The 25,015-nt window shown below is 40.7% G+C and overlaps 1 protein-coding gene across 2 annotated transcripts in view; it reads left to right on the top strand.

Annotated features, from left to right (window-relative positions):
- The window catches only part of LOC141777773 (neuropilin-1a-like), a 114,370-nt gene that overhangs the window by 19,309 nt on the left and 70,046 nt on the right, over positions 1 to 25,015 (top strand). For both annotated transcript variants that reach the window (XM_074652324.1, XM_074652325.1), the window contains exon 3: positions 13,241 to 13,422. In XM_074652324.1, the coding sequence (XP_074508425.1) occupies positions 13,241 to 13,422 (182 nt within the window). The remainder of the gene's footprint in view (positions 1 to 13,240; positions 13,423 to 25,015) is intronic.

Below are 25,015 nucleotides of genomic sequence, written 5' to 3' on the forward strand. Positions count from 1 at the left end.
GTTTGCTCTTATACTTATATCTTTGTGGGGACACTTGTTCTGATGTTGAGAGCTGAGGACTTAGTCAAAGGGCTATTTTACGGTTAAGACTTGGGTTTAGGTTTAGGTTTAGGTTAGGTGTAAGAGCTGAGTTATGGTGAAGACCCACTGGGAGAGCAACAATCTCAGACCTCCTTCTTGCTTGTCTCATTGGGAGACTCACAAGCCAACCCTGTCTGGTTGAAATTACATTCATATCTCACTCATTTGCAAAAACAAATAGGTTTAAATGGAAATGCAAAACAACGCCCAGACAATCATTTTTAATTGAATGGAATTTTGAATCAACATAATGAGAAATAGTTTTTTATTAAAGCAACTGGTCACAAAATGTTGATACTGAACAAATCACTAAAATGTTCACTTGTTTTTCCTACAATATTTGCTCTTGCAATGCAAAATCCACGCATAGCAACTAAAACATGAATAAAAGTTTTTTTATGGATATGTTTAGGCGCTTGTAGCACTCAAGGGAACTTAACCTTTCCCTTAACTTAAAGGTTAAGGGAAAGATGGTGGTTTTGGTTAAATATTGCAGCAGTGAATTAAAGCACAGGACACAATGTTCATTCAATCTTGTGAAGGGCTCATTGCATGGCTGGAATATGGATTAAAAAAAAAGTACAAAAAGCAATTCTCCTTCAAAAGTAATCTTAGGCACACTGTAGAGTTTGTGCAAAATTAGAATGCCTTCATTTTACATGCAAAGACCCAGCAGCACCTCTACTCCGTTGTTTTCACAAGACACAATGTGTTTCAGATGATTAACATTTAACAACCTAACAACGCGCAGAACGGAGGGCGCTAACCTCGGTCTCCAGAGTCATAAACATAATTCAGGCAGCAATTAGGACGAAATCACAACATCATTGGGGAAAACAAATTAGCATTGAATAAACCTATTTTGAGGAGACCGGGGTTGCACAAGCCTAGCAAGTATTGCTCGTTAGCAATCGTGTAAATAATTTGCATGAATTTGTGCCAAGTAGCACTTCATATTCGTCTGTACTAGGGCTGTCAAAGTTAACACGATAATAACGCGTTAACACAAATTAATTGTCGTTGTTGTAACGGGCTCAATTTTAGAGCTACCGTGAAGATACTGGCATCATATGAAACTAGAAAACCTAAAGAATCCATTGGTACCAACCATTTTGGCGAGGAAAAACTGTCATGGCCATTTTCAAAGGGGTCCCTTGACCTCTGACCTCCAGATCAGTGAATGAAAATGGGTTCTATTGGTACCCACGAGTCTCCCCTTTACAGCCCACTTTATGATAATCACATGCAGTTTGGGGCAAGTCATAGTCAAGTCAGCACACTGACACACTGACAGCTGTTGCTGTCTGTTGGGCTGCAGTTTGCCATGTTATGATTTGAGCATATTGTTTTATGCTAAATGCAGTACCTGTGAGGGTTTCTGGACAATATTTATCATTGTTTTGTGTTGTTAATTGATTTCCAATAATTAATATATACATATATTTGCATAAAGCAAGCATATTTGTCCACTCCCATCTTTATAAGAGTATTAAATACTTGACAAATCTCCCTTTAAGGTACATTTTGAACAGATTAAATGATTAATTTGTGTTTAATCGCAATTAACTATGGACAATCATGGGATTAGTCACGATGAAATTAATCCAGTGACAGCCCTAGTTTGTACCTGTAATCATGGAGGCAAGCGTCATACAAAAGAGGAACGTTTTTAGCAAATCTTTACAGAACTTCCAGGTAAATTTCCCCCTCATCCACAAAATTCAACCTCTACCTATTCTTGTATCTGAGCTCAATCTCACACCGCCTGCTATCCCATAGTGCTTTGAGAAGCTGTTGCATCTCATAGAAAATGAGCAGGACCTGCACCGCATCCAATGGCTCTTAACACTGTTAGGAAAGTAGGTCCTCACAAGGATAGAAGTACCAACTGTGTGAGTAGTTATGCAAATATGTGTGTGTGAGCAGGAAACTGACTAAGAGTGAGTGAGTGAGTGAGTGAGACAGTGAGAGGGAGATGATGTAGATTTTTTAGTTAACACGGGGGAGGTGAGAAACGGGGAGTGATGGACTGGTGTGTGTGTGTGTGTGTGTGTGTGTGTGTGTGTGTGTGTGTGTGTGTGTGTGTGTGTGATGGCAGGTGGCGGCATCGTAGTGTGTTTTCTGCTCACACGCGCACACACACACACACACACACACACACACGCACATGCACATGCACACACACACGCACACACACACACACACACACACACACACATGTGCCATCTGTAGCCTCCCAGCAGAGTTAGAACGACTGGTCAGAGTTTATCAACGCAAAAACACAGAAACCACTCAGGTATTACAAAATCAGAACATTGTAGCCTACAGCTTCTCCAGTGTGTGCGTGGACTTGTATTAGTCACATTGTGGGGACATAAATCTGCTCACACAGTCACGTTTTTGGGAACCCAATTGGAGACAAAAAATACTTGTCCTGACAAGCCATTCGATTTTAGGGTTAAGATTTTAGTTCTCTGGTTAGGATTAGACATGTGATTATGGTCAAAGTTACCATGTGTCTCCAGGGAGTTAATGTTTGTCCAGGTAATATCCTATGTGATAAAAAATTGCAGAATTTGCATTGCGTTAGTTCACATACTCATTGATTTAAAGGTCCCATATTGTAAAGAGTGAGGTTGTCATGTCTTTTATATTATAAAGCAGGTTTAATTGATATATAAATACTTTGAAAGTATCAAAACACTCAATCCACAGATAAATACACACAGCCCGTATTCAGAAACTGTGTGTTTGAAACAAGCCTGTCCATTTGTGATGTCACAAATCTACAATATTTAGACAATTTCACAGTTTTAAACCTAAAACATACTAAATGTGTCCCAGTTTATTTCCTGTTGCAGTGTATGTGAATGACATCAGCTGACAGGATGTAAACATGGACCCAAGCTGTTTCCTAGCAACGCAATTTCGTTGCCATTCCATTGAAATGTGCTAAAACTTTAGAGAGTTAGATGACTGAACAACCTGTCACTCTCACTCTCACTCTCACTCTCACACTCACACACACACACACACACACACACACACACACACACACACACACACAGAAACATATGTACTATTTGCCTTTTCACATCTCTTCAGAAACATAGAGGTGAATGTCAAACACTGAAATTGCTACACACAAAAATATCCATGCCCTGCTTGTATCATAACATACAAATATATATGCTAACCCTTTCTGTTGAGTGCAGCTTAAAGGGATATTTTTTGAAGTGGGGTTGTATGAGGTACAAATTGTATATTAGCCACCTAAAATGAAAGGCCCACCTAAAAAAATCTATATCAGTGTATGTTATATTTAGAATATTTTCACCGCTTTACCTTGCCGTCAGACAGCTCTTTGCGATGGAAAACTGAAGCCTTTGTATCCATCTATACTCTCTTCAAAGCCACCAGACTCCATTGACAAAAACACAAATTTTACCTCACAGAACATGGGTTAAGAGATTGGTTCTAAGAGTTTTTCAGACGGAGCGTGAATACAGGTATATTCAGACAGACAGTATGAGAAAAATAATGTGTTTTTTGAACATTAAAGCATGTAAACATGTTCTAGTAGAAACCCAAAATACAAACATGAACCTAAAAATGAGCACGATATGTCCCCTTTAAATGAAGCTTACGTAGCACCTGTACATGTTAGGAACTTAAAGGACCAGTGTGTAACATTTAGGGGGATCTATTGGCAGAAATGGAATATAATATTAATAAGTATGTTTTCCTTAGTGTGTAATCGCCTGAAAATAAGAATCCTGTTTTCCTTACCTTAGAATGAGCCGTCTATATCTACATACGGAGCGGGTCCTCTTCACGGAGACGGCCGCCGTGTTTCTACAGTAGCCCAGAACGAACAAACCACTGTGTTAACTTTACCTGCTTGGGCCGGAGTCGATTACGTTATTCTGGAGTTAACCCTCCCCCCCCGCCGTCACTCCACTCAGCTGGAAACAAGACACTGAAGACCTCTGTTGGTCTTGAGGAGCTGCATTATTTATTTCTGCACAAACTGCAACATTCACTGTACATTCACTTAATATCCTCACAGCTAAACTAACTCCACTCGCTCTCCTTTTCGCTAACATCACACACATTCGCTGCCGCTCTCTCTCTCTCTTGCTTCACCACTCACTTCCCACGTAAACACACACTCTGCGCACTGGCTCTGCTATTCTCCAAATGACCTACGCTACTCTTCCAACAACTGGCTCTAGAGAGGGCCATTCACGTTTCCACGTCGGAAACCGTAGTTCTCTTACACGCTTGGCACACGGGAGAAGTTTCAGTCGGTTTTAATCTGCAACCTTGCTAGATGCTACCAGGTCTTACACACTACACACTCACTGTTAAGAAACATTAACTTGCAAATTATTCATGTCTCTATAGTAAACTCCTGATTAAATGTGCTTTAGCATGCACTGCGCCATGTGCAAACTGTGTGCTCAGTCATTTAAGATGCTCCCTGACAGAGCTTTCACACCAAAAATGACAAATAACTGGAAACAGGAAGTCACAGAAGAGGAGGTCACCCTAAAACTACCGTTGGTATGTTTTCTGCATTTTTTTAACATATTTTTATTTTTTTCCGTCTCTCCATGAATGAAAGACGAAGTGACATCACATTGATTACATTCTAAGACAGCTTCCAGGGCATGCAGTTTGACAGCAGACAGCAAGTATCAATGAACAGAAACAGGTTACGGTGCCAGACCCTTGTGTCTACCCACATTAGCCTCAATGCACAAGGATTGCAACTACGTGTTGTATTTTTTAAAAAGGGTATTACTCCCTTCTTCTGAAATGGAACGACGAACTCTCTCAATGTTAATGGCACAATCGCTCTTTCTGTCAGCAACTGAGTGCTACAAGTTAACACCTTTTTCCTGAGGTTGTTGAAAGCCATTCTGGGTAATGAAGGAAATAACTACATGAAATAGAAGTATATTTTGGAAAAGTGGGCATGTCAAAAAGTTTATTACAATACTTGATCAAACCTGAATATTTAGTTTGGGTATGTCAGAAGTGGAATGTTTCCTTTTCAAGCTATACATGGTTTATAGAGAAGTGCAAGTTTTTTGGAAGAATCTTTTAATGTCTGGAGAGGAAGCTGGAGAGCAGACAGTGTTTGCACAGACAGATCCAGATGAAGGGAAAGAGACGTGGGATGGAATAAGTGAACGACAGACGGAGAGAGGTGTGACGCTGCTCTGCAGAAACACTGAGTCACTCCCAACTTTAGCTTTGCTTCGCAAGAGGCGAATGTAATGACGGCTCAGACTTCGCCCCCTGTAAATGCTCCTGTGATACCTTCCAGATGTGTGTTAAGAAGTTAGCCTCGGGGGAATGCAACACAACACAGCGAGCATGTTAACGAGCCGTAGTGTGCGGAGCAGGGTGAGGGTGTCAGCTTGGAGCTCAGTAGCTTGGGAAGGAAGCAGGAAGGAATGCAGGCCTGTGTGAAAATCCCCTTCCTTCTCCGTCTGGATCTGATTTATTTAAATCTTCCACATCCCCATTTGTGTTAAATTTGGTAACATTGTCGGTACAAAGTGGTCATTGTTTTGGTCAGTTTGCCTTGCATTTACTTACTCTATATTAGTATTTATCAATTGATTTACACTCTAATTCATTTCTCTAGGTGTTAAGCTTCTCTTTTCTTTTTTCTAATCAGCCATATTTTTGGCATCATTGGGCAAAAATTCCATACTAACCTTTCAGCATATTATAATTCAAGTGTTCTGAGAGAAAACTACACTTCTGCACCTCCTCATGCCATGGCTGTGGTCCGGTCATGTGACCGGTGCTTGGCGTTCCTTCAAGAGATCTCAACATGGCTGCCGGCCGGGTCATAAACTTTTCATCATTTTACAGCTAAACCGTGCACTACAAGATGATTCTGAAAACATTTGTGGAGAGAAATAGGCATTACAGTAACATAATTTTGATTAATATTTGATCAGCGCTGCCTAGTTTGACCTTTTGGTTGGATTTCGCGAGTGATTGACAGCCGGCTCTCATAGACAGCAGATGGACAGCAGACCTCAGATCAGCTCTGACTGCTTGATTTCGTCCGGTCTCTAATTCCACTTTTTCCAATGGTTTAGTGTTAAAAAATAAATCGTAATATCAAATCGCAATACTTTAAAATCACAATATGGATTGAATCAGCACCCAAGTATCAAACCGGTAGATAAACATATCGGCCCAGTCCTAATGTTTAGTGAGATTCTAGTGGGTAAATAAAACTGTAATTGTAACTGAGCGGTACATATCACCAAATGGTGGAAATTACACCCTCGGGTAATCAACATCAGGAGATCTGATGTTCAGGGGGGCTTTTCTCAGTAAAAAAAAACGCTAATTTAAAAACTCCATGGAACAAATTAATTAATTTGGTTTTATTCAGTTAGTGGTATAGAATTCCTCAACCAACATTTTTTCTTCCAGATTTCTAGTTGAACCAACACTTCTTCAAGATACCACAATGGTTATATACATCTCTTGACCTTCCCTTGCACCTCCTGCTACTGGTAGCTTATTAAGTTTGACATTTAGCCCACTTGGACTTACTGTTCTGTGCATCACTGTGGGTTAGAGTGCCAGTTAACAGTATAAAATATAAATTTAAACATCTGCTGTTGGGGGCTCTCCAGATGGAATGGCAATTGTTTTTCCCTTGAGCAAGGCATTTGCTACGGACAGCTGCATTTGGAGGGCATGAGCGTATAGCCGGTGTGGTTAATGAGTGTTGTGAGGGGATGGAGAGGAGGCTGCAGGGCTGCAGACTGAGAGACTCTCTTTAACTAGAGTGTGAAGACACAGGCCCACTTCATTAAACGGGCCTGTCTCGGTAAACACCGACTGCCTCCAGGACTGACTGCAGTGACTGAGTGAGTGAGTGAGTGTAGCCATCTGCATGCAGACAGACACACACTCCATCTCTCTCTCCCTATGGCTCCTATTTTATGAGCCTCTGTAAGACATGATTGGGAGGGAAGAGGAGGAGGGGGGAGCGAGGTGGAGGTCTCATGCTATGAATAAAAATGCCGTCACCTAAAACATCACCGTCGGCTCTAAGACTTTACAAGTGAGCACTTAAGTCCATTTCTCACCGGGCATGTAAAGCTTTCTGCGAACACACGGAGAATAAGACGGAGAGACGGAGACGGAGAGAGAAAGAACTGATTTTTTTTCACACCTCCAGCTCAAATACCTCGATTTAAACATCACAAACATTGTTTATGCCCTGAGCTGTCAGCGCCGCTGATGCATTATGTGTGTAAACAGACTTGCCGGAGAATTACTGTATGTTCGACAGAGTGGAAATGTAACAAATGTTTTTTTGTTAATGTTGTGCTGTTAATCTTATTTGATATTCATGTTTTCAGAGGATGTATAGCTGCAGTAATATGCAGGTTGACATTAGTTAAATAAATGACTTGCAGTGTTAGTTTACACCAGGATGTATAGGACAGTCAAAGGACTGAGCTTATAATGGTCTTTATAGGTTCGGGCTCTGCTGCTGCTGCTGCTTTTGCTGCCGGTGTTGAACTTGTATCGATTGCTTATGCAATTTTAATTGTTGTGTGTTTGCTACCTGCAACTTCTCCTCTATGATTGTGTTGGATTCTGCTGTATTGATCAGTTCTCTCTCAGAGGGAAACATCCCTTTTTGCTGCGTTCTTGTGAAAGTTAAAAAGTAAAACATCTTTGAATGTTGAACTCATATTTATGGGTGTCTTTGTGGCCTTTAGAGGTCCAAGACAAATATATATACCAGCAGTGTCCCTGGTTCGATTGAGGCTGGGGACCTTTATTGCGTGTCCTTTTCTATTTCATGTCTCCGTCTTCACTGTAATAAAGACAAAAGAAAGAATTCAACTTTTTGTGGATTAGACCTTTTCTAACGTATAATTTTGAATAAATTACAGCATCCCGAAAGATGGCGCCGTTGCTGAAGCGTAGCGCCCACCTTCTTGGTTCCCCCTCAGGTTAACACTGTTAGCTCTGTCAGCACTGTTGCTGTTGTTTCCACTGTTAGCACCGTTAGCTGCGAGCTGGTCGTGTCTAGAAGGGAACCAGCAAATTGGGCAGTGACCTCGAATGGTTATGGTTAGGATAGGTCATCGGGCAGCGAGTCTCGCGAGAGATTCTGCAAGTTTTTGCAGATCTCGGATCAGATTTTGCAATTTTACCTTCTAGACACGACCCTGCGAGCTGTCGGCTCAGCCGTCACCTTATTGAGAGCCGTGCGGAGGCAATAGAAATGCTCCCAATCTCACGTTTTACACCATTAAGACTTCAGTCCTGGTTGATCTGACGACGTCCTATTTACTGGAGGTAACAGCAAACGCAGTTTAATACTACAGGTCCCAGAATACTGGAGTCAATATAAAGAAGTCAGGCAATAATTGGCCTTTTTCAATCAGTATGTGAGCAACCGTGGTTTTATGCTGAACACGGCACGAATCTGCGCACAGCGAAAATGAAAGTAGTTGGTTACCTCGCTCTGCAGCCTGTCGCCTGCAGCTCTTCATCTAACAGCTCACTGTGGCTACTCCTGACTGTTCCATTACTCCCTGCAGTATTTCACACTGATCCACTGTCAGAAAATGACCGTTGTCTTGTTTTTTTAGACACATTTTTGATGAACGGTAGCGGCCAGTGTCAAGTTCACTGACAAACACACTGCATTCCCTGTGACTACGTTATAATAAAAGTCAAAATTGTGCTTTGGCTGCCTTTAATGTGGAGCAGCAGCAGTAGGAAATGTTATGTTTGCATTAGCAGTAATTTAATAAAGCAATTTTTTCCGGGAATGTCGCCACAGATACCCAGTTCATAATGCTGCAAATATATAAATATTTGCTGTTCTTTCATCATAGGCCATAGGATATATATATTATAAATAAGGCTATATTATATATATAAATATATAGCAATAGGTAGTGTAGTAACATAACAAACATTTATAAATCTTCGAGATTATTACTTTAAAGTTCAAACTTTAAAGTTCAAATTAAAGAATCATTGATTTACAAAATAGAGGGACACATATTTGAAAATACTGTATGTCTAGTTGTCCATGTGTCCAACGTTTACATAGAGAGACACCATTGAAACACCAGTAAATTAAGATGTCTGTGAGAGATTTGAGGGAGAAAAACAAATTTCCCATGTCAAAGTCATGAAAAGGCTCTTTGAAAACCTCCACCTAACAAGCTGTCTGTCTGCACGCTAACGTTGTTAGCCGTGAGGAAAATCAGCAGTCAACAGATGAATTCTTTGAGTCTGAGACAAGCCGACTGTCTGAGCTTCGGTCCAAACCTGCCGAGGACGTTTTCTCACCGTGTGGGAACACTATGGTCTTTTCTGGTTCAGCTGTAGCATAAACGTTCCACCTAGGCACGGTTATTTATGTGGCTGGGTCAGGAGGCCTGTTTTAGAGTCTGTATCTCTTTAGGGAGGGCTCTCATTAGACATACATTCCACACATTCTTACCTGAGAGCTTTTACTGCTGATCAGCAAGCCGCCATGCTGGAGGAATATTTTGATACTCAGCTTCCTTAGAAAAACTCTCTGTTCTCTTGTCAGAGAGGTCGGAGGTCAACGTCAACACAGAGACCCCAGAGCTGGTATGGATTTTCTGTCTTGCTCAAGGACACCACAGCTGATATGGCCACTCAGGTCCAGTTTCTCCGTTGTGCTACGTTAGTCTTTTCAGCTGTAGGTACTCGCCAAGCAAAGATGTTTCCACAGCTGGCTGCAAGAGGAAAACGTTCTGTATAATATTCTTTATTTGTATAATACTTAGTCACAAGGTGCTTTCAGACAGTTTGCAATAATAAAAGACAAATGTCCAAACAAGGAGAATGTCAGATGTGAAAATCATGGTGAAATAATGCCAACAAATTACTTAAAAACAGTTATATGAAGACTGTAAAAATAGATTTAGACGTGATGTGCTGTTAATGCTGATGTTCCACATAAGATGTTCCAGAATGTTAACGTGTGAGGCATCGTAGACTACGTCCACCGGGTTTTCCCATCCTGACAGTCAGAGTGGGAGTCTGAGGCTGGGTCAGGACTGATGGTCAGCACAGATTATCTGTCAGGAGTCTTCGCAGTCTGACCTAAAGTTGTCCTGATGATATCAAACATGTCTGACATGTGTGACCTGGTTGGTATGTCTGGTCAGTCCTGAACAAGTTCAGTAGTGTGAAGGGGAAAAACAAGACAGCAATAAGTATACAGGGAAGTGTGGTTTTCCATTGGGGAAGTCCAGACAACAATGATGTTACAGAAGACAGCATGCTCTTGCAATTATCATTACAGGAAAAGTCTATGAGTATGTGAGGGTTGACTGTGTGAGATACAGTATATAAAGATAATTTAGTTGTAAACATTCCAAAATGTGTTGCAGTGTATTTCCTGTTGCAGTGTATGGTTTTGTCCGAAATTCCACACTAACATGCTATTAAGTACGCTAAAACAGTATGTGAGATATTTTAGTGTATCCGAAACCTTAGTATGAAACCAATAGATAGATAGATAGATAGATAGATAGATAGATAGATAGATAGATAGATAGATAGATAGATAGATAGATAGATACATAGATAGATAGATACATAGATACATAGATACATAGATACTGTAGATAGATAGATACATAGATAGATAGATAGTAACTTTATTGATCCCGAGGGAAATCCAAGATTGGTTAGTAGTATCTGAATTGAATCGTGACTTTGTTACGTGACATTGTTACGTGACATTGTTAGGTGACGTTGTTACGTGACGTTGTTACGTGATTAAGTGACGTTGTTACGAGATGTTGTTGCATTACGTTGTTAAGGTATGTTGTCACGTTGTTATGGTACGTTGTTACTCTACTTTGTTATGTTACGTTGTTACGGTATGTTGTTACGTTGTTACGTTGTTATGGTACGTTGTTACTCTACTTTATTATGTTATGTTGTTATGGTACGTTGTTACTCTACTTTGTTATGTTACGTTGTTACAGTACGTTGTTACTCTACTTTGTTATGTTACGTTGTTACAGTACGTTGTTACTCTACTTTGTTATGTTACGTTATTACAGTACGATGTTACTCTACTTTGTTATGTTACGTTGTTATGGTGAGTTGTTACTCTACTTTGTTATGTTACGTTGTTACGGTACGTTGTTACTCTACTTTGTTATGTTACGTTGTTACTCTACTTTGTTATGTTACGTTGTTACGTTATGTTGTTACATTGTTAGGGTTGTTACATTATTATTATTATTATTATTTTAGCACAAACATTGATCTTTATTCTAACCTTAGCCAAGTAGTTTTGTTGCCTAAACCTAACCAATCATTTCACGAAGTTAACCACGTGGCATCGTGCATTTTTGCAAGCGTGATACAAGGTGGATATCAAACGTATTTATGAAACCTTTTTTGTGGACATTCAGTGTATCCCATGGTTTGCAAAAACGTACAATGCCAACATCTTTTCTGGCGACTTGGTTGAGAATAAGCACTCACTTTTGAGTTACTCGCGCTCTTAAAAATGCACTTAGGTTTATGTTAATACTAACTTTGCAGAACATATGTGTACACCGCACATACATAGCACAAACACATCAAGTATGTCTTCAGACAAACAGCATGTAGAAAACATACAGTATGAGTACACACTTGAGATGTGGTGAAGCGGACAGTGGGTGGACAGAGGGGTGTCGGCTGGTAAAGGATGAGGCGCTGCAGCGGTGGTGGGAGGTCCACACAGACAGCAGAGACTGATGAGGTCTCTCAGTGGGATCCTCAGAGCCTCCCCGTGCTTCATATTTCTGTCATCGCTCGCTCTCTCTGCCTGCCTGTTCCTGTCTCATTCCTAGAAAGAGTAGCTTATGTCCAGTCTCTGTTCACTCTGCACTTTCCTAAATCTGATTTATTTTTTCTCATTTTCCCGCACACAGTTGAGACAGAGCTGATGTTTTCTTATCAGTGTGAACAGCAAAAAAAAAACATGCACATAAAGTAATTTTTCACGTCAAATGTAGACCAGTGGACAAAATATATGGTTGGATATCTTACTTGTGGGGAAAAAATATGATTTTCTCTGAATGTGCACACGATCTGTAAACACACAGCTGACACTCACACGTTCTTTCACATTAAATGTACCTGAGAGATAATATGACACATAAATATTGATCTTTTCACCATGCAAAGGAAGGTAGAGGAGCAGATGTTGCCGTTGCCCCAACATGCATTAAAATAATTCACCATACAGCTGCTTCATCTGACCATTTTCTTCATTGTGAAATGCTCAGATTTGCTGCTGCAGCTGTCATGATTTAGAGTCCCACAGCGGCATCAGCTATGAGGACGAGGAGACAAAACACTGCTAACAAAGCCAATCAGCTGACCCGATTGGTATTTGGGGAAACGCCTCAAATCTATCAAAATCCGGAAGCACTCAGTTTCCAAAACATGTCTGAGAAAGGCAGATATGACGTCTTTTGTTGTGGTTTCACAGTTTGGGTGTGCCTTTTAAACTGCACTAGTAGTGTGTAACAAAGTATTTTGAGGTTACGTTCAAGAACAGATATAAATAGTTCCCGTAAAATCTGTCCCATCTGCAACCAGTGATCACAGCACATGTTGACAGCTTTTGTTAAAAGCAAGTACAAGAACAAGTCAAAGTACTCCAGCGTTAGTATTGTACTTCCATAAAGTTGAGGGACTTTAGCATGGGCCAATCTCCAATTTTCTTTATCATACACTTCCCATAATGCAACTTGATAGTGTCTTTCATTAGACCCTCTATGCCTCCAGTTTATAATACCAGCTTTCTGTTAAACATTTGTAGTAAATTGACGTTCTCATGTAAAATCAGTGGAATGCCTCTATAAATGGAGTTTTTTGGACACATAAATTAGGCTCAGACACGACAATCACTCATGCATATGTTCAACAGCTGTGTGCAATCCAAGCAAAGACGCTTAAAACCCTCTAGGAGGAACAAACGCCAGTGCCCAATAATCCACTGGGGCAGGTTAATGTATAAAAACAAGATAATTATGAGTTCATATTCATCCAAAGATCAACAACCTAAACCTGTATCTCCTCTCTCCTCCTCCAGGTACGACTACGTGGAGGTTTACAACGGCGGGGACGAGCTTTCCCCCATGTTGGGGAAGTTTTGCGGGAAGATCGCACCGTCTCCGATCATCTCCAGCGGCAGCCAGCTCCTCATCAAGTTCGTCTCTGACTACGAGACCCACGGGGCGGGATTCTCTGTTCGCTACGAGGTCTTCAAGACAGGTGCGTTAGTGGTCTGTGGTTTCATTATACAACTTGCTGAAATGTCCTTGTTGTAGCTGCTTGCATTGGACAGCAGCATCAGCTAAACGCTTAAACTAGAGCAGAAGCGGAGCTGCAATTGCTCTGCTGTTTTCTACACGCTCCGCTGAATGTGATGAATCGCCTCATGGAAAGCAGCCAATTTAAATTCAATTGTAGTTTAGCCAGGTTTCCACAGGTTTGTTCTGCAGCTTTTGGATCAATGGCATGCATCACCTTGCTTCTTTGCTACTATGAATAATAATCACCAATAAATACCTTTGTATTAATATTTAAAATATGTTACATATTTCAGGAGGCTGGCTCAAGGGCAGCATGATTTGATAACAAATTTCAATTGATAATTTATGTGACTTCTGTGACCTAGAGATAGTTTGTGTTCTTTTGAAGTGGGGCTTCAGTGTATTACCTACAGTAGACGGCAGTCGGCATACCCCCAATTTGAAGAAACACGATTACTGGCACAGCAGCAAAGCAATGTACTGCTGTGGATGTATTTTAGATACCTAAAAGAAAAGCCCCCCTAAAAAAACAATCAATATCAGAGTAATATATGTGTACACCATATTTAGAATATTTTCGTTGCTTTATCTTGCCGTGAGACAGCTATACAGTCTATGTTTCCAACAGGGAACTGGAGCCGTTTATCTATGCTCTCGCCAAAGCCACAAGACTCCATTGAAAAAAGCAGTAATTTTACCTCGCAGAACACGGGAGTTGCTGGTCTACCGCTGCCTCGGATCAGTTAGTTTGTTTGTGTTATTGTGTGACTGTGGTGAATCAGAATTAACCCTTTAAAACACTAAAGTTTTTTAAAAACTGTCTACCTTAGTTCTCATCCCGCATTATATTCCATATTTGACATTTCTTAATCCCCTGGTCTCTACTGTATATCTCCTATATTTTATTATCCAGCACTATATCACTTTTTTTGCACTATATTCACATTTTTAATAGTCCCGTATCTCATCTGTTACCCTGCATTATATTAATTTTTAACAGTTTCTTCTGCACTATATTCACATTTTTAATAGTCCTGTATCTCAGCTGTTACCCCGCACTACATTCAGTTTTAACAGTTTTCTTCATCTCCTGGTATTTTTATATCTGGTATATTTTTTTATACTTTGTACTACTAACTTGTGCCTTTTTATTAATATGTTTGCACTATGGAACTGTGATGCTGGAAACTTGAATTTTCTTCGGGATCAATATAGTTACCATCTATTTATCTATTTATTTATCTATCTATCTATCTATCTATCTATCTAAGTGGCTCTGTTGTTAACGAAGCAAGGTAAAGCCATGAAAATATTCTAAATATAGCGTACATTTAAACTGATATCGTTTTTGTTTTTTTTAAATCTGTTTTGCTGCTGTCCCCGTCCACAGCAGTACATTGCTTTGGTTCTGTGTAGTAACTCCTGTCTGTTTCTCCAAACTAGTGGCATGCAGACCATCATCTACTGTAGGTAACACACTGACTATGGATAAGTACATCATACAACCCCACTTCAAAACTATCAAAACTATCCCTTTAAATAGAAACCTGGTGTCATACACCCTGATTTGTATTTGCAGAAGTTTGCCATTGTACTCACCAAGTTAACTGATGAGATCTGGGAACATGGCAACATCGCTAAAAGCATGTCTGACGGGATGAGAAGCATCATACAGGTTGTAAACAAACACCACAGGTTTGCCAAATTTATCTGGAAGACGAAAAGGAATGTCAAACTGTAAAAATGATTCTCATAGCTGCGGGAATGTTTTCAATACAGGGGTGAACACAACCACCACCCAAAAAATAAATAAATATATGACATTATGTGAACTAATAGGACAATAGGAAAACTGCATGTAAAGAAATGTAATAGTAGTCACGCAGTCTAAATACTGTGGAAATCTGGATTTTGTGCACATCAAAAGCATCTGTTTTCTTACATAAGCTCAAACCAGCATCCTAAAAATAACCATTCATAGTATACAGTAATGTCCAAGGTTGTCCAAACAGCCTGAGCTGAACCTCTGGTACACTGACCTCTAAGCCTGCAAGTTAAATAAACTCAAAGACCCAGAATGCCATTGGAGGAACAGTGAGTCCCAGATGAGGCAGGATGTGAGCAGGATAGACCTACATAAACACACTGCCTGTCAAGGAAGGAACCTTGCTCCCGTGTCCTACATTTGTATTCGCTCTTCCCTCGTGGGTCCACTTGAGTAGCTGCCAAATGGCGAGTCTCCTGCGACCACTTCAGTTTCCACCGATGGGGACTGGAGATAAATCAGATAAAGGGGACATGCGATTACGTGAGATTCCTCTTCTTCTTCTTTTGTTGTTTGCGCCCCCTGAGAGCAATAACCATTCACAGAATCACAGGATCCAAGAATAAGAACCCCCCAGGTGGACGTGCGTTGAGAGTATTGTGAGATGAAAAATAGATAGGCAAGTGCTTTTTTGTATTGAAATGAGGAGTAAGGCAGTAATATGAGTAGGGTTAGGAGCTTCTCCAGGCTCTGCACCGCCGTCTGGTCTCTCTAAACTACAAAGTATGGCCCCACTTCTGATGCACCTTTTAAAATCTGCTTGTATCGACTTTAATTTCAGGGTGCAAAGTGGAGCCGTGACTGATGCCTGACAGGATGTTATTAGAAAGTCACTGTAATAAATCTTAAAAAAGTAGGTCAGCAGAGCATCAGCTAGGGAGGAGCGTTGGTCCTGAACATCTCCCCAGTGGGATTTTCTTTAAAGATATAGTTTCCCTATAGATGTGTGATGATTTATATTTGAGCCGTGATTGCTGATGTAATGATCAAATTGGGATTTATTGTACATGCATAGTACAGTCTGGACTTAACTTTCAGAAGAGGTCCAACTTTATATCTACTTTTTTATGAACTTTACAGCTAAGATGGTGGTGAACGTTTTAAAAATCTAATGGAACATCAATATAGGTGGTTCATCCAAGCCAGGCATTGTATATCTAAAAACATGGACAGATAGAACCAAAATGATCTGAGTGAAGTAATAAAATGTTATTTTCTAATTTGATGTGATTTTGAAAGTCTTAAAATACTGTTAAAGGGTCAAAGTTCATTTTTTTAAATTAGAAACAGCAGTTGAGAAAACGGGTCACTGCAAGTTCAGTTTAGTAGCTGTTCTGGAGCTTTTGATCACATTATCATCCTCCGCGGTTTGCATATTTCTTTATGGATTTAAACATTTTAAAATCTCCCTTTTTTGTTGTTTTGTTTTTGAAGCACTTGCTTAAGAATAGACATTTGTCCACGGCAGACATTCTGACTCATAGTCGGATAAGCACGAGTGAAATTGAGAACATCAACGATGGCTCAGTTCCATTAAGTGTCTCAGTAAGCTATTCCAGTGAGCCAGCATGCAAAGTACCAGGACCTCCCCTAAGTGGAATGCAACTGAGCTCTCATTATTAATGTTATTAAATACACCTGCGCTTTTCCTCCTATGACATGTCAAAATGCAACGTATTCTGATACAACGGTTCGTATGATATCTTAAGTTATTCCTTCTTTTTGTTCGTTTTCCTACGAATGTCCAGCAACACATGTCAATTTCCACTCGTTGCCTGCATGCAGTCTTTTCAAAATAAACTTACGTCTTCACAGGAAACAACGTCCTTAGGTTTAGGCAAGAAAACTACTTAGTTAGGTTTAGGAAAAGATCGCGGTTTGGCTTAAATAACCCCGGAAGGCGTTACTTAAGTGTAGAAGTTACATGACAAATAAATCAACTTTGACTTCTTCTTTCGCACGGGACATGAACGTCGGTCTCCTCGGCGAAAGTCCAGTATTTTTTTGACCCACTCATCCACCCTGACTTTCTCCCTGCGCGGCGTTCGCCACGCTTTATATTTCCTGGTTCGTCATTACGTGAATTACACACAAATTAATTTCATAGGACAGTTTGATCAAAGCAGAGATATTTCATTTCAAAAATTCAAATCAGCTCTGAGTCCATCACCGCTCTGATTTTCTTGTATTGAATCAGTTAGCGGATGAATAAAACGAGCGGTTTTGATTCTCTAATGTTGTCAGGTCTGCTGGTCTGAACCTGCAGGGTGTGAACGAGGCGTACATGTCAAGTGTGTATGTGTGTGTGTGTGTGTCTGCACGCTGCTGCTGTTGTCTTTCCTTGTGTTTGTCCGGGGAAACCGCGCCACTGTTTTCCTGTTGTTGTTGAGAACGTCCGGCCGCTGTCTCCTCTCTGACGGCTACTGTTCAGCTTCAGAACGAGCTGGGAATGTTCTGTGTGTGTGTGTGTGTTTGTGTGTGTGACTGTGTGTGCGCGTGCAAGTATGTGTGAATGTGGCTTGATTGACCCTTTTTGTATGTTTACAGTGTATATTTTTTCATGTCTTTTGTTTGTCTTGTGTTGATATGTGCCGATATCTGTCTGATTTTTGCATTCAGTGCGTTTATCTGGTTTCCTTTTATGTGTGTGTGTGTTCATGTGTGTGTGTGAGTGTATGCAGACAGACAGGTGCACGGGACCCCAGGCTCATTTAGCTAATGGGCTGTTTGTCCTTGGAGGCAACAAGGGTGACCCACAGATGAGATGGATGCTCTGGCACAGAAGAGGGGCTTCGAAACTAGGACAGCATGTGTGTTGGGGGGGAGTGTATTGTGTGTGTGTGTGTGTGTGTGTGTGTGTGTGTGTGTGTGTGTGTGTGTGTGTGTGTGTGTGTGTGTGTGTGAGTGTGAGTGTGAGTGTGTGTGTTGGCCTCAATATGGGTCCTCTACCCTCTAACAAGTTAAAAACAGCACTTGTACTCACTCAGGTAATCCCCCTGCCATGTTGCTGCCTTCCTTCTCGCCACATTTAAAATCCATTACAGTCAGAGCAGCATATTGAAGCTGCTGCTAAATGGAGCCGCTGCTGGTTACAAACAGGCCTTTCACTCTATTGAGACCCGCCGCTTTGTGTCTCTCTCTGCCTGGTTTTGTCCTCTGATCTCACAGTATTCTTTTGGATCTATTAGTGAATCAAATAGTTACCCTTGAAGTATCAATATTTGATTACAATTACAACATTTTACAGATCAGACATTTTTTATATGTAATTTTTTACATATAGTTTGCGCATATATCAAAACAATAAAACATTTAATATATAATAAAAGTAAAGTGATTATGATGGTGTGGGGAAAAAACTGCAGTCCTAAGGGAATACGAAGGCATGCTATAAAGAAGGTTAAAAAATAATTAGAAAAAATATCAATTAATCAGTGACCACTGCTATTAATATAAATCAATGAAACATTAAAAGCAAACTATGACAGCTGTCAACGTTGGTTTCATGTAACAATGACTGCCATAGCCAAGGCTGTTCTCACACACCGTTCGTAGCTATACCTACGAAAAGTAAATGCACTGTAATTAGTATATAATAATAATGATAATAATAATAATAATAATAATAATAACTTGGATTTATATAGCGCCTTTCAAGAAACCCAAGGACGCTTAACATCCCACAAAATCAATTTGTATGCATTCCACGTAATCATGAACCAGGAAGTATAAAGAGTGACAAATGCCGCATAGGGAGGAGGTCATCGGGGTGGATGGTTTGGTCAAAAAACACCGGACGTTGGCCCAGGAGACAGGTGTTCGTGTTCCGTGTGAAAGCAGAAATCAACGTTGATTTATTTGTCACATAACTTCCGCACTTAAGTTTCGTCACTTCCGGTGTGGCGTAACTTAACCACGATCTTTTCCTAATCCTATAAATAAGCAGTTTTGTTGCCTAAACCTAACCAAGTTGTTTCCTGTGAAGACAGAAGTTTATTTTGAAAAGACCGGAGCAGAAATTGACGTTGGAAATTTGTAGGAAAACACACGAAAAATGAGGAATAACTTTTCGTAAGATATCATACGAACCGTTGTATGAGGATACGTTGCATAGCCATAGCTACCACTGAGGACACTGACATCATCATATGTCTGTGAATTGGGGGATTTAAAGTACCTGAGGAGTTAGTTTGAGACACATGGTGGATTTCTTTGAAGGCTTATTCTGATTTTAGAGTCAATGTCATTTAATGCGGCTGTTTTTATGCAAAACAAGTATCAACCTTAACCAAGTTGTTTTAGTTGCCTAAACTTAATGGAATCCATATGTAGATATATAAACGGCTCATTCTAAGGTAACGAAAACACAACGATTCACAATTTCAGCAGATTATACACTAAAGAAAACATACTTATTAATGTTATATTCCATTTCTGCCAATAGATACCCCTAAATGTTACACACTTTTTCTTTAACCATTGATGTTACAGATCAGAAAATGCTCATATGAGTTTATACTGGAGTTTATTTAAAGTGTGCTTGGTTTGACACACGTCTCTACATACCTCTGTGTATCTGTCTGCGGCATCATCCCTCGTTCTTTACCTCTCCTCCCTTCTGTCCGTGTCTCTCCTCACATCTGTCATTATCTTGAAAAAACAACCAAAACACCACCACGAAAAGCCATAACCCTCGCTCAGAAGACAAGCTCTGTTAAAGATAGCGCTTGGCAATAGTGGGTAAATCTCCGGACTAATGAGCGTTGGGCACATCCGCCTCTCATAACTATAACCTTAACTCCACCCTCTGCTGACCACAGAACACATATCACTTAGAAATGATAGCCAAGTGAGCCCTCTTCAGCCTCCTGGAACTATATTTGCACCAACTCTCGTTTTATTGCAGGTTTTCAAACCAAAAACACATGTCTCGGTGGTTTCGTCGTCGGGGGGGTTAGGGATGTTTTTCCTACGTTGAGCCGCAGCTGATTGAAGGGCCATTGATAAAAAAGATGAAAGAACAAAAGATGGATATAGAGAATGAGAGACGAGAGCAATGTACCGTGTTGTTTGAGGACACCCTCGTGTTAGTGGCAGGCATAACGCAATGACAGATATGCTTGAACACACAATGTATGCAATGTCTTTGAACAAACACTTTCAAATATGCAAACACGCTGGCACATTAGGCTCGCTGGAAGTTTTTTGGGGGGTGACTTTGTCTTTTTGAGACATTTAAACAGCGAGAATGTTCTTTCCTCCACCGAGGAAGTGATTTTGTTTGCTTTGTTTGCAGAAGTTTTACACGTAAAATGAACTTTAGTGGACAGTTCAGCCCCGGACCAAGGAACAAATTATTGTTTTAAAGGATTTTTATAACATTTTTGTTTCTTTTTTCATGCACTTGTTTGAATGAAGCAAAGCCCGGTTGAAGGTATGCGGTCTCTGAATGCTGTCTCGTTTATAACATTGTTGATGCAGCGGTCTGTATGAAGTCAGCCATTTATTCCACTTCTTAGATGTTTACTTGCTTGTCTTCTGATCAAAAGGTGCTCTGTTGCTCTCATCCTCAGTGCTCTGAAAAGAATCAGTTGGCGACGGGCTCAAAAAAACGACCTACAGTAGCCCATGAGGTTCAGTTCTCACATTAATGCATGATACCCAAAAATGTGTTATTAGTTTTTATTTTCCAGGTATTCAGGCTGGTCTCACACACCGTCTGTAGCTGTACCTACAAAATTGAATGCACTGTAATTTGCATATATTCCACAAAATCAATGCATATTCAATCAGCCTGTTCTCATTCCCAGGGCGTCAAATACTGATGCTTTGTCATGGCCGTCGGCGTCTGATACCGCCACACAAGGCACCGGGCTTTCCATTAACTACAATGTAAACCCGTCCACGGCAACAGTAAACGCTCAGGGAAAGTGCACCCGGAGTGACTGTGGTGACGTAGTTTAAAGAGCGAAAGAGACACACCGGGAGGGTGGAAGGGGTTCGTGCCTCGTGTGTTAAGATTCACTTTCACATTACAATCATCCGTAATTGTCACATTTTCACTGTACAAACCTAGCAGTTTTAATCCCAACCATGTAGTTCCTTCCTAAACCTAACTAAGTGGTTTTATTGCCTGAACCTAAGCAAGTGCTTTTGTTTAATTCACAACATTAAGCACGTGTTTACTGCGACCGAAAGGTGACGCCGAGGGGTCTGACAAAGCGTCAGTATGTGATGAACTGGGACAAGAACGTGTTGATTTAATCCACATCGTGAACCAGGAAATGAAAAGAGCGACAAACGGCAAGTAGGGAGGAGGTCGGGAGGATGGGTGGGTGAAAAAAAAAAAACTTTCTCCCAGGAGATCAGCGTTCGCGCCCCGTCTGAAACCAGAAGTCAACGTTGATTTCACATAACGTCTGTTCTCAAGTAACGCCACTTGCGTAATTTTCTCTCAGACTGTCATCTTTTCCTAAACCTAACCAAGTTGTTTCCTGTGAAGACGGAAGTTTATTTTGAAAAGACTGTATGCATGTAACGAGCGGAAATTGACACGTGTTGGTGGACGTTCGTAGAAGAACGTAAGGTATCATACGAACCGTTGTATGAGGATACGTTGAGGAATTATATGAACTTTCAAGGATATTTTTGCCCTGAAATCACATTAATTTCTGGCCTTAATAGACATACAGCAGCATAGATTTCTCATGAGGCATAGATTTACTCAACCCATCTGCACATTTGACACACACACACACACACACACACACACACACACACACACACTGGAAAGTGTGCCAGCTGAGCAGGATCGAAGCCTGCCTCATCCCTTCCACATCATTCATCATGTCGCCCTTTTAATGACACCACCTGTGTCAACAGCAAGGGGTCCGCTGCGGTGTGTGTGTGTGTGTGTGTGTGTGTGTGTGTGTGTGTGTGTGTGTGTGTGTGTGTGTGTGTGTGTGTGTGTGTGTGTGTGTGTGTGTGTGTGTGTGTGTGTGTCTGTATGTGGATTCATGTTTACAGGCACGCTCAGATAACAGGCAGGTCACATCTGGCCTGGCAACAGAAGAACCCCAACACACACACACACACACACCTCGCGCCTCCAAGGGATGCTTGACCCTCGTCCACGCCTCGTGTCGTCTTTCACCCACGGAGATCAGTCACCGTCTTGTAACCTCGCTCATGTCACTTTACAACAAGAGAGGTGTGAACTGCCAGCCGGCAGTTGACTGATGCGAGCCGACGCAGAGATTTTTCACGAGCGGTATCGACAGCGTTGATGCGACTGTGGAGAAAACAGCTTGTGTACAAAAAAAATGACACAACATCTGCTGCGTTCGCTCGCCGCTCGCCCGTATGCACTTTCATCAGGAGACGTTTATGTCACATGTTACGGCTCAGTGGATTTTAATGTTGATTTTCAAATGTTATGAGTCGAAAAGGCTTTATATCATCATTTTACAATCTAGAGGAGCATGTGATGCTCGCTAGGAAATATGAGATTGTTTTGTGTTGTAACTGCAGTTGTAGTGAAAGACAATAATTACATGGTCTGTCTTGCATAACGCTCTCTGTGTGCCTGTGTTACGTCATGAGCAAAGTCACAAAGTTTACAAGCTACATTGCAACCTTGCAAACATGCATGCTTCATAAAACGATCTCCTCCTATGTTACAGATTTATCTCTCAGACCGGCAATACGTCATCCAGAGTAGGCTCGCGTGACTGCGCCCCCTTTTAGGGTAAACTAATCCCGTGTCCCTCGTAGATGGTAACATAGTAAACAGAGGAAGTTTGAACATGTCTCCAAACTTCTATTTTAAACAAACCAGAAATAGTAATAACGCTATGCTGAAGAGTTGTTGTGTCGTTGGTTGCACCAACAATAAATCCCGAAACGCTGATCTGATGTTTGTTCCCCTGCCGTGTCCTAAAAAAGATATAATAGAGGGGTTTTATGGCTCCAAACTATAGACCAGACCAGCATGGCGTCATCACTGAGGCTGCGCTCCCTTTTGGGGGAAAGAAACTCGCTGTCACAGGAGAGAATATGTTGAAAAGCTGTTGTGTAGCGGGTTGAGTGAGGCTTTCACACTGAGAATTGAGGCTCATACGATACGTGAATATTCACTGTCAGAGTGCTAAATGGCTAAATGATGCTGGTGACAGTGACTAGCACGGCTAGCTGACGTTAGCTTGAGTAATACAGTCATACATTAACGTTATAGCAGCATCAGACTGTCATCTCTAACTACATCTCAGTCTATAGATCAAACAGTTGGCTATTAACACGTTGGTTATTTACAGCCAAACGGGATTCAATCACATATGTAGAGATGTCTGGATAAGAAATATCCGGCCACTGTGTTTGACGGGGGAATACTGAAGGGACATGGCGGCAATCAACCTTCATTCATTAAAGAATCGCGAACGCTCAGTTAAAGGCAAGATCGTAAGAAAATTATTTGACATGTGTATAAAACCAACATTTGTATAACAAGAGATGAATGCATACGAACTTGTCAGAATTACAATCCAAACACACGACAACAAGCATTGAAGTCTATGAGATCTTTAGTTTTCTTTCCCCCAAAAGGGGGCGGGGCCTTGACTTTTTGCAAAGTTACCGTATGTGCCGGTCTGATGTATAGAAATGTTGCTCTAAAATATGAAGATCAATACATCGACTTATCTTAATGTCACATACAGCAGCCAGAGCCAAGAGAAGAAGCAAAGCTGGCAGAAACATTCAATTAATGAAAAGGTGATCAAATCGTATGTGGAAATATTAATACCTACAAAATTAAACTCCTTACTCATTCATCGTAGCATTTTGCAGGAATTTCCAAAGCCTTGTTCATATTCTAGCGCAGCAACCTCACAACAATGGTGAGATGAATATAAAAAAGGGAGCTATGTAAACACAACACAGCTGACGGTGTTATCACTAGAAGGTGTTACGTGTAAAACGCATGAATGAAAGTGTGAGAAATGAAACATCATCGTCCGAGGGTGCAACATAACAGCACACGATGTTTGTGGGGATTTTCTTTTGTGTAAGTAAGCCAGTAAAACTTTATATATGGCCCTTTTCAAAATCTGGGTTACACAGAGATACGTGGTTGGATTTTAAATGCTGTACATACCAAAATAATAGTGATGATTAAAGAGCAGCAAGAACAAGTCCAAACAAGAGAGCATCATTGAAACCTAAGAGGGACAAATTAACACACGGTGTATCCACAAAGTATGAAACAGCACTGATATTTGACTTCACACCGAATACAAATTATGAGGATGCGGTTGAATGATTATGTAGGTTAGCGTGTGTGTGTGTGTGTGTGTGTGTGTGTGTGTATGCGTGCATTTGGATGTGTCTAATGAGCTAATAGGGTTGTATTTGTCTGTGTGTGTGTGCGTGCGTTCGTGTTGTTGTTGTTTGTTGACCATGATGGGTTGTCTGTAAACAGCCTCTCAGTGGCGAGTGGAGAGGACAAAAAGTAGATGTTGTATAAATGTTAAAAAAAAGAAGTTATATTTATAGCATATGGAGCCCCCATTTTTTCCTCAATATTGGTAACATATTTGTGGACACATTTGTGAAAAATGTTGTCTATATAGATTTAGCAGGATTTATGGCATTAGAACTATCTCATATGGCACAAAATAGATGTTTGAGTTCTCCGTACTAGTTACATCTACGAAAAGTAATGCAATGTTTA

This window comes from Sebastes fasciatus, chromosome 11 (assembly GCF_043250625.1).
Source record: "Sebastes fasciatus isolate fSebFas1 chromosome 11, fSebFas1.pri, whole genome shotgun sequence".
In the NCBI taxonomy this organism is placed as follows: domain Eukaryota; kingdom Metazoa; phylum Chordata; class Actinopteri; order Perciformes; family Sebastidae; genus Sebastes; species Sebastes fasciatus.